The sequence below is a fragment of the Chiloscyllium plagiosum genome, chromosome 43 (assembly GCF_004010195.1).
Source record: "Chiloscyllium plagiosum isolate BGI_BamShark_2017 chromosome 43, ASM401019v2, whole genome shotgun sequence".
NCBI lineage: Eukaryota > Metazoa > Chordata > Chondrichthyes > Orectolobiformes > Hemiscylliidae > Chiloscyllium > Chiloscyllium plagiosum.
In genome coordinates, this window is record NC_057752.1 from 9,577,834 (window position 1) to 9,589,041 (window position 11,208).

The 11,208-nt window shown below is 40.3% G+C and overlaps 1 protein-coding gene across 2 annotated transcripts in view; it reads left to right on the forward strand.

Annotated features, from left to right (window-relative positions):
• LOC122543363 (ceramide synthase 6-like) overlaps positions 1 to 6,592 on the forward strand; it is a 103,618-nt gene extending 97,026 nt beyond the window's left edge. For both annotated transcript variants that reach the window (XM_043681999.1, XM_043682000.1), the window contains one exon: positions 5,159 to 6,592. In XM_043681999.1, coding sequence (XP_043537934.1) covers positions 5,159 to 5,329 — 171 coding nt within the window. In that variant the 3' untranslated portion in view covers positions 5,330 to 6,592. The remainder of the gene's footprint in view (positions 1 to 5,158) is intronic.
• The last annotated feature ends 4,616 nt before the right edge of the window (positions 6,593 to 11,208 follow it).

The following is an 11,208-nucleotide window of genomic DNA, read 5'->3' on the forward strand; positions in this document are numbered from 1 at the left end:
GTTGCACAGCACCTTCCAAACATGTGACCTGTGCCGTCTGGAAGGGCAAAATCTGTATGTGATTCCCCTCCAAGCCACTCACCGTCCTGATTTGGAAATATATTACTGTTGCTTCTGTTTCGCTTGGTCAGAGTCCTGGATTTCTTTTTCTATTGGCATTGTGGGTATACCTACAACTCTTGGACTGCAGTGGTTCAAGATGGCAGCTCACCAACCACTTCAAGGGGCAATTAGGGACACCCATCCCATGTATGAACTTTGGGAATTAAACCCAAGATTTTGCTGTGATTTTTATTTCCAGTGACAATGGTACTGCTTTTGTTAAGACTCATGCACTGTTTCTTTATGTGTCAGTTATTTGTTTTGGTGTTGAAATGCTATTGTGCTGCCACCATTGGGTGGGATTTGCACAAATAGACATGAGCTGGTCAATGAACTGGTTTGCTGCTTTTAATTTTGCCAAAAGAAATTTTCTCCATAAAGCTCTGGGGAAAACTAAGGCTTCTGAAATTTTGTATCTTTTGAGGGTTTTTTTGGTATTTAAATGGGTTTATTCACCTGTAAACTTTAATTTTTCTGGTATCTGCTAAATGTTATTGCTAACAAGTGTGACATCGACATTTTTTCCCCCTATTTAAAATAATATTTACTTCTGCCAGTCCAAATATTTACTGACTGGGTGGTAGAGAGAGAAAAATGTCCATGACTGTAATTTACCATTTTTTGTCTGAGGGGATGGGTCTCCCTTTTAATTAATTCCCAGATCCCTGGCTGCGTAGTCCAGGTGGATCAATAGCCCTAATCCCCCCCTCTCCTTTTGGATAGAGGGTGATAACAGTCCAGCTGTCAGAGGCTCAGAAGCTGCCATCTTGCTGGTCAAATGCGTCTACTCCTCATTCATAATGTTGTTCTTCATTCTGGACTCCATTTCTGAAACTTAAAAATGCAAATTATACTGTATTCATGAATCAAACTCTGTAGCTCTTTGTAAAGAATGTTTTATTTCTAAAGGTGGATTATATCCCAGCTGTTGTCTGCCAGGGTTGCTCAGCTTCTGTCTTCAGTATTTTTCGACGTTGTTTTTATCTTATCAAATATAGTTTGGTGCTTGTTGCATGCCACATGCCTTTTTGGATGAGCAGATTTGTGTGAAAGCCTTTTGGTAAATTGGTAGACTATTGGGTGTTGGGTATTTTGAGAATTCTTCCTGTAATTTAAAATTATCAAAAATTGTTATACATTGCATGCTTTACATTCAAAACAAACTTTGAATATTTATACATATTGATGGCAGCGTTTACCTCTGTCCTAAGCAATTGGGATTCAATTCATCCAAGTTCTTTCCTGAAATGTCCTTTTTTTTGTTTGAGTTGTGGTTTCCTGAGGAGGTGGGATTTGCGCCATTGTCTTTTATTTCATGGTTATTTAAAAGATAACAACATGGAGTTAAACTGTCGTGTGCTGCGAATAATTTCAATTTGGTACCAGCCAACTTGACGTGCATGTTTTAGAAGCAGGATTATTGAGAACGAAACTATTTATGTCAGTGGGGGAGGAACCATTGCCCAGAACCAGAACTTTTGCACTCTAGTTAGCTTTTAAAATGCAATTCTGGGGATGCTGACTCTGGAGTTTGATTTCTCCTTTGACTGGTTTTACAGCTCCACCCACTGAGTTATTTGGGAATTGCAGCAGTGAAGTTTTAAAATAAATTACCACAGCCATATAGTTCACTGTATCTGGTGCTCCTTATGTAGTCATCTCTACATCAGAGACACCAAACGTAAACTCGGGACACGTTTCATCGAGCATCTCAGCCGGGCCAGCAGGGGCTGACCTGTCATTGTGTCCATTTTAATTCCCTTTTCCACTCCCTTTCCAACATGACCATCCTCGGCCTCCTCCATTGTCACAGCGAATCAGACCGCAGATTGGAGGAACAACACCTCATCTACCGCCTGGACAGCCTGCACCCTGGAGGACTCAACATTTGAGTTCTCAGATTTCAAATATTCTCCCTTCCCATCCTCTGACTCCCTTTCCAGCCCCTCCTTCTTCTCCCTTCCAATCCTCTGACTGACCCTTCCTTCCAGCTACCAACTAGATTCATACCTCCCATCGACCTACCAGGTTGTACCCTCTACTTGTCTTCACCTATACCCACCACCATCCTGCCCTCCAACCCCCTTTACCTGCAGCTCCCCCACCACACCCACCCCGAAGCCCTGAAGAAGGGTTACACCTGAAACGTTGACTTCTCTACCTCCTGATGCTGCCTGGCTTGCTGAGTTTTTCCAGCCTCTTGCTTGACCAACTTGGATTCCAGCATCTGCAGTCATTTTGTCTATATATTAGTCACAGCCCACCAACAGGCACCTCTCTACATTGCTTAAGAGTTTGCTGATTTTTCTGGAGCCTTATAACCTGAATTAAAGGGAATTTTGAGTTACAAACTGCTCACTGTCTCATGTTGCCGGAAAAAAAACTAAATATGACTTACAAGAACATCAGAGCCAGAAGTACAAATTGGCCATTCAGCTCGTTGTCTGCTGCACCATTGGCTAAGATCCTGGCTGATCTACCTTCACTCCCTTTTTCTGTACTGTCCCCATATCCCTGTAATTCTTTCAGACCCAAAAATCGATTGATCTTTGTTTTGAGTGTGCTGAGCTATTGGTCAAAAACTCTAAAGATTCACAACTTTCTTCCCTTCAGTTTGAGATGTCTGACTGCTTAGTCTGGAGACAGAGGAGAGGTTATGCAAAAGGAAAAGGAAATATTCCCAGGGTGTATTGCACTGGGACCTCTGGCAGCTTGTTACAAAGTATCCCTGGCAGAAGTGCAGGCATAAGGCATCCCCTCCAGTCTTTGGCTGACATCTGCAGGGTGTGGGCGGATGAGTCACTTTCGACTTGACAGCCCTATGTCCGTGAGAGAGAGCATTATGCCTTTGGGCCTTGGTGCCTGACGTGGTTGCTTTGCAACCACCAGCAATGGTTCAGGATCATTACCCTTGAGGGAAAGGGAGCAAAGTCAAAATTTAAAATGGAAACAGCTGTTGGAGTTTGAAGCCCTCTTTAGCAATGGAGAATTTGTGGTGCACTGGTAGTGTCCATACCCCTGGACCAGGATGCTTGGGTTCAAGTTCCACTCGCTCTATAGTTGTAACGTCTCTTCATTCAGGAAGATAGATCGTGAAAAAATGTATAAACTTTGCAAAATTTGGCAGCACAATTTGTCTCTCCCAGGGCATCAACAGTTCACTTCTCAATGAATGATTCGAAAGGAGCCGCAAGTTGACTGCTCTGGTGCCCAAATGTATTTAGTGGAAGAGTTCCCCTTTTTGTTTAAGGTGTTAGAATTGTGTTCACCATCCTATAGCCTAGTCAGAAAGCTAAAAGATGATTTTTGAGATGGTCTCACTATTGGTTTTTCTTCTTTCTGAATGCTGCACTTGAAAGAAATGTGTTAATTTTAATTACCATCTCGAATGAGACAATCTAACCACTGCCCCATGCTATTCGTGGACATTACCATCACTGAATTTCCCTGCTATCAACATCTTTGGTGTTACCGTTGACCAGAAACTCAACTGCGTAAACACTGGTTACTACAACAGGTCAGAGGCTAGGAATATTGCAGCAAGTAACTAACCTTCTGAAAACCACCTTTTCAAACACGTGACCACTTCCATCTAGAAAGACAAAGGTAGCAGATATGGGAGCACCACCACCTTCAAGTTCCCCTCCAAGCCACTCAGTTGGAAATATATCGCCGTTCTTTCACTGTCACTGTGGGACTGCAGTGGTTCAAGAAAACAGCACACCTTCTCGGGAGGCGGCGGCAACAAGGGACAGGCCAGCGATGCCCATGTCTCATTAATTATTTTCTTAAAGTTTTGTTTGTTGCATGTTTTATTAGAAGTCAGTTGCAGTGAGGGGGGCTGAATTAATGTTGAGAATAGCTCAGCTCTTTGAAGTAAGACTTGATAGCTCCTACAAGATTCCTTTGTCTCATCCGCACTTGCCAATTCCAACAGAAGAATTACAAGTTGAACGTCAAAGTTTAATTTTGGTTTTCGGTTGTACAACGTTTTAAGGGTCCTATTAATGACCCTTTTAATTGACTTGTGGGTAGTTGTCACTTCGTAGCATTTTGAGTTCGGACTCCAATTTCTTGTGCAATTACGTACAAAGACATTTCACCCTGTCCAAAAATTTTTTTCTTTCCCTTTTTTGGCTTTAACGACGTCACTTTGCATAGCTAACCTCTTGCAGACTGCTAACACGAGAATTCATGTAGTGATTTACTGACATGCTGCTTTTTTTTAATTAATCCATGGGTGGTGGTCTGGAGCTAATGGCTAGTTTCAAAGAGTGGATGCAAACCGCTTCAAAACTCATATTCCACTCTGCAGAGTTCCTGATCTCCGTCACAGCCTGATGTGCAATCTCCACAGGCATCCACTGTCTTCTGCTTGGGCCTGACCGACCAAAGGAACTCTAAGAAGCATGGCAGCTTCTTATTTGTCAGCCCAGTTAACCTGAGAAAAGCTCAGTTTTGCAGAAGTACATTAATGGAAATTAAATTTGCAGTTCTTGCCTTCTGAATTTAGCAGCTAGGCACTTGTGAAATCTGGGAAGTGGGAACTGAGGGGAAACCTTTTTCCTTATCAGTGTTGCGAGGTTTTATTTTATTTTATTTTTCTTCTGAAGTGAGCTTTGAGTTAAGTTGCCTGCCTTTTGAACTTTTGAAGGTTGTGAACCATTTCCAAGGACAAATGTCAACCTCCTTCATAATGCTGGTTCCATGAAGGGCCTTTCTTGTTTCTCTCTTCTGGGGAAGAAAACACCTCACTTTAAGTTTTGTTTAGCATCTTCCCAGCATGAACCCACTGCGATCAGAAACTCTGTCTTGTTAGAGAATTGATCCAGGCCACAACCTTGAGCCTGTGTGGTGCTGAAGCCAGGTAACCTAACACTCCACCTAACATCAATACTATTATCACTGTACCAAGTGGAGCAGCAGGCTTTTGAGTCAAATGACAAGTTGTTTTTCATGATGCGCAATTCTAGTTTTGTAAATGACACTGATGGATGAAAAGGCAAAATGTGTACCTGCCTGTGTAAATGTTAATTCATTTTTCTCTCCACTCCAGGTCTCTAAGGATGATCGCAGTGACATTGAGAGTAGCTCCGACGATGATGATTCTATGACCAACGGCACGAGAAGTCATCAGCACAATCCCTTGAAAGGAGCCAACAGTACGAATGGGACCAATGGCCACCTAACCACTGGAGCATGGGCAGGAGACCATGAGTTTGCATGAACTGTGGAACATGGATTAGGCACAGACAGGACAGCTTCATGGAAAACAACCAAGCACTGGACAGTTTTTTTTAAATTAAAAAATAAACTGGGTGTTGCTGCATGGGGTCTGAGACAGGCTGCCTGCTCAGTAACTTACACCTGCAAAGCGCACAGGTGTTTTTCCTTTATTCTCAGTGAGTGTGCTTTAGCAAGATGAGAAATTGAAATGCAGCTTTAAATGGGAATGGATGGAGCTAGACCTGAGTTTCCTCTAGACCCATCTTATTCCATTTAACAGCCTGCAGTGCTTTAAATGGGTTTTGTGCAATTTGTCGAATTGCTAAAGGTGTGGTTTACATTTCAGGCCTGTGTTTTTTGTCGTGTTTCCTCATTCTATATTTTGGCTCTCATTGGCACAAAGAGGTGGAGACCAGAGAGGGAAAGAACACAAATTCGAAACCAAGGAGATTGTGTAATCCGTCTTGGGTGCTGGTGGGACTTCAAAGGCAGGCAGGCAGGTAAAACCAGTCACTTCAGGTGGAAAAAGTATTGCTGGAGTGGTGCTTGAATTCTCACCAAATCTGGCATCTTAGGGAATTTTCTATAAAGGAATTGAGTAATCTGTAAACCCAAAGAATCAGGAGTTATGGGCACTGTCCAAATTGTCTTTTATTTGTGGTGTCATTTCACTATCGACCTAAGTGGTGAAGCACAACTTTGTATTAAAACACTAGGTTCTGGCTGGCAAGCGAGTGTGTGCGCATATGTGTTGTAAACCCTCTTTCAACATTGGACATTTGAAGGAGAGATCTTTTCCCATTCATCTGTTATGTGGTATTTTGTGTTTCAAGTTAACTTTACTTTGTATGAAAACAGAAACAATTTCATTTTTAGCAATGTAGTTTGTGAAACCAAAAGGCAGCTACCATGATGCTGATATTGGGCAGTCTACAGCTGCCAGATTCCATTTGCCATTTATTGGGAGTGCTGGTTTTTCTGCAGCAGTGTATTGATAATTCCTTGTTTGGAGGCATAAAAATAAAGCAATCCTCTGACCTCCATTGTTCCCATTTCAACTTTTATGAATGGGAGAGGGTTTGAAAACTAATTTCTCTCTGACCACCTAGTAATGGTTCAGTGTTATAAATAATAATTGTTTAATTGCTCTCTTATACTAAGGTAGAGATTGTCAATCTTTTTGAGCTGGTGAGGTTCCAGTGAAATTTAAATCTCCATGAGTAAAAGTTTTTTTTTAACTTCTATTTTTTAAATCGCCTTCCAAAGTAATCCATTCATGCCTTTTTTAAAGAGGAAATGTGGGCAATGCTTTAACCTAATTCTGGGTTTTGTAATCTTGTTGCTCCCTGGAAGACTGCTTTTAAGCTACATTTCCTGCAAGTTGCTGTTAACTTAATGGTTTGAATGAGAATTTGTGAAAACTGTTCCAAAAGGTTTGTTTACAAGTTGCAGAGTTTGTCTTTTTAAACCTGAGAACTTTTTTGTGGTCTGCAGTAGTTCCAGGTATGCAAGCTGTTTTCTTGAAAGGAAAAGATTGTCTTGACCTGTGGTTCTGTGGCGATCATAGTGGTCTCCCTGACAGGTTCAATGTAAATACTGGTTCAAGGAAGATTTAAGACATTTTGTTTTAAGTGAGTTAAATTTCTGAGCCTTTTTAGATATTTGAAATGAAGATGTGTAAATTATATTGATGTAAAGCAAATACACAAAACAATGACATTTGACATAGTTCTCTTACTTTAAATTCAAAATTGGGCTCCGGAAGCCTTTTTTCAATTTGATGTGCCAGATTTAGATTTCTCCCCATCTTCAAAATGTTAACATTTTTGAGGTTAGAATCCTCTCTTAATTCTAGTATGCCCTCTTCTCACCTTTCCACCTTTTTACCACCCACCCACCCACCCAACCAACCCCCGCTCCCACCCCTGCCAAAAACACCCAAACAAGCTAGACTGCAGCTGTTAAATAGGAGAGTGAGTGTGTCTGACTCCTCACACTGCTGCTGCATTTTAGGAAGGATTAAGTGTATCTTCAAATGGTCAGTTTGCACCTGACCTTCAGAGTAGCCTTCATTCCACCATTCAACAATTTCTTCTGCCTTACTTCCCCTTCTAGCCTGGCTGACATTACCTAATTCAGCACAGCCCAGGAATTGTCAGGGCCTTGCTATCGATGACTTCAAGCTGCCAACACTTTACTGTCAAGACAGTAGCGAAGCCAACCTATGTTTTTGAGACTTTTTCTGTTGCCAGAGAAAATCTCCAACTCTGAAAGAGATCTTGAGTGAGCTTTCTTTCATGTTTTTTCCATTGTGATGAGGTGTTGAATATTAGTCTGAATGTTCTTTTATGTGACGAGTGTATTTTGCTCACTGAACATGGAGGGTTTGGAAGCATGAATGAGATGGCAAGGTATTATTGGTATTATGAGCCCTTTTCAGTAACCTCCCCAACTATCTCTGCTATTCTTATCTTGACCTTTTTGTCTTTGAAATACCGGATAGCACAATGTAAACATTTAGTGTCCCAACTTATTCAGCCACCAAACCTGCCATTTTGGGTCACTATTTTTCCAGTCTGTCATCTCGTCCTCCCTCCCCTGTAACATCATTCAAAATCAAGGAACTTTTGAGTGTTTGCAACTGTTATCAATGTCATTGGCAGTTGGGAAGTATGGGGTATTGTGCCTCTTCATCCCTCACCCCAGGAAGTGTGACACCACAGCCTGGTGACAACTTATCTCTTGGGTCTTGATTGAAGGCTGGTTGGTGGATTAACTTGAACCTGGTGCTGTGCATTACTGTTTGATACTCACTTGCTCTTAAATATAGGTCTGTAGCACAAGACTGGGTAAAAGTCTGAATTAAACTGGCAGTTATAAGCACTATTGAAAGGGATGTACTTGCGTTGTGTAAGTAATCTAAAGTCCTTGATACTTTATTGTAAACCTTGCCATTTGAGTTTAATTAGATCAATTTCACTGGAATCACTTACTTACAACTGTATATTTGTGCATATTGCTAAACATGACCAGAAAACTTAGATCTAAGTTTTGTTATCGTGTCGAAAGGGGTCAGACTAAATTTATGGTGTATGCCGGTTTGTTTCATCATGTAAAATGATGTAGTCGTGTATCTGCCACCGTTATTTTTCTTATCCCAAGTGGTCTATGCTCCATTTGTCACGAATACACCCAGATTTCAGAGATTTGAAATGTTAAACACCACTAAGAGCTCTCCCAATGAGTTGGCTATTTGGTTATGAAGTTTTAGGAGGGATTTTTATTTTTAAATTTATGTTGTTTAAAATGTTGGAGTGAATCTGGGCAGGATTTATCTTTAGAACTTGGTTTATGCAGCAACAATGGGTTTGTATCTTGGAAAACAAAGGAATGTTTTAAAATCAGATTTGTCTTCAGTGAGTTATGCTGTATTTCAACCCTCCAGATTGAGAATTTTTTAAAGGATGTGACATCATCCAGTTTGTCAATTTCTGGAATCCGCCTTAAGGACCTTTAATATGGAATGACCACAAAGGTGCCAGTTTGGACTTTTTTTTTCTATAGAAAATTTATTGGATACAGTAAATTCTATGCTATTTGATCTTTTGAATCTATCTAAAATGCCTCTTTGTTTGGCAATGGCCTTGCTGACAAAATGGTAGAAGATTAAAGGAGAGAACCATGCTATCCTTTGTCATGACTTGGTCCTGTCCACTGGTTCCATTTGAATTTCTATTGAAGGCTGCACTTTAGTGTGGGGGTGTCTGTGTTCTGGCAGAAAGCATTTAAGATACACATATATAATCTTACCTGCCATCCCCATGTAAAGTCAGTGATTTTTATTTTCTTCTTACATGGCTTGGTCATCTGCCATTCAGGTTTACCAGTGTCACAAAGTGGTTCTTAACTAATTTTAACATCCATGTACAGGGTAGAAAAGGAATTCACTGAAGTACAGATGTTCCCGCTAGTTTTAGGATAGCTTAGCTTAGTGGAAAAAGTTAAAAGACTGTAGTGTAGTTGAGGGTATTTGAATACTGTAATGAAGTATGCGTTTGATAATTAAAAATTCCTGTTTGCCCTGATGATGACATCGGAACTGAATTGTGACAAGCTACAGCGTTAGACCCTAAAATGGACTCTGCAGAAATGGTACAACAGTCTCTCAATGTCTACAGACTGTGGTATCCATCTTCAAAGTTTTTTGTTTAAGGAAAACAAAAAGCATTTTGTGTGAAATAACCACCTCAAAGCTTTCATTTCTTCTCAGGCAGTTTAGACACCAAATTGATTGATTTATCAATGCAAAAGCAGCCTTGTAAAATGACTGTATTGTCATTTGTTTTGGAAAAAGTTCAGCCAGAGAAGACTGAGCACTTATCGCATATCTAATTCAAGCCTGGCTACAGTTCCTAAACAATCCCACTCTGTCCTAAGCTTTTAAAGTAGATTCATCAAACACAAAGGTTGCATCCAGTTCAGAAGTCTGCTGTAGCAGATCTGACTTTAAGCTACCACAACCAGAAGCCTCCCCTCTGAGGAAAAGGACATTTTAGTCCAAGCAATCGTTTTGAAGGAAGAATAGTCTTGAATACATATTTATTCTTGCCCTTTAACTCTCTACTGTCACCACCCTGTCAAATCCCATCTCCAGTCTGGGGAGGGAAGTGGTATTGCAGGCTGTGAAAGATGATGCAACAATTTCAAATGTGTGCCTTTTGACTTTATAGTCTTTTTGTGTTTTTGTGAAATGCTGATTGTTGTAAAAGAAAGAAATACCTGAGTTAAAGGAAATGATTGTGTCACTTAACTAATTCTGTGATAGGAAAGAAAACCAAATCTGAATTACTGTCTTTGTTCTCTTTTGGACTCCACCTGAGCCATATTTTTGAACTTTAGCCTCAATCTCTGCCAGCCATTATATTCTTATACATTTTTTTTTCTTTTTTATTGTCTGGAAATTATGTTCATGGGAAATTTTCCAATATTCAAGCAGTCATTTGCCAAGCTTACTGACACACATGATGTCAGCAAGTGTATGTATTTGTGTTGCGACCCAAGCAGTTGCATGTTGAATTTTACAGTGAGAAGCTCAGTATCTCGTTGTATCTTCTACCCAAGTTTCCTCAGCACTCCTTCAATATGATGCCCTTCTAATTGGCGTGATACTTTCTCATTTGTTACTACATGCCAGTTGGTGATGTCTTGCTCTGCTGTCTAGTCAACTTGTCCACTGTGTGACTCTTGTCATTTTTCTTTAGCTTATTTGGAGACAAGAGTTGGGGTGGGGGTAAGTGGCAGAAGAGAGGTACTCCCATATTATCCAAATTTACTTCCTGGTCCAGAAATTCTCTCACCACATTTTAATTCTGGGCATGACCTAGCACTAGTGCTGTGCCACTCTTGTGCCTACACTATTGACATTAAGTCATTATGTATGTAGAATGAATTTGATCCGAGTGTTTCTGGATTACACTGGCTCAAATGCTGTGTAATATATGTGCGGGATGGAATTGGGACCAATGGATCCTCTGGCTGTGCTGGAGATCATTAAAATGCAATAGCATTGATTTTCAAAATTGCAAACTGGATATCATTTTAACTAAAGTGACCTTGTGTAACATTGCTTTATTAAAATATTTACGATTTAAATCAATTGTTTGAATAGACTTGTGTTTTTTATGCTTAGCCAGTCATAATACAGAAATGGCAGTTGTGTCCAGTTATCATTCATACCTTTACATGATGTCATTTACCTCCTGGTGATGGTTTGATATCATTTTAGTTGTGCTGTTTCCTAATTAGTTGACTAGGGTTTAGCACTGAATAAACAAGCAGCGATTATATTCCAATCATTGATTTTTTTTTTCTCTCTCTCTC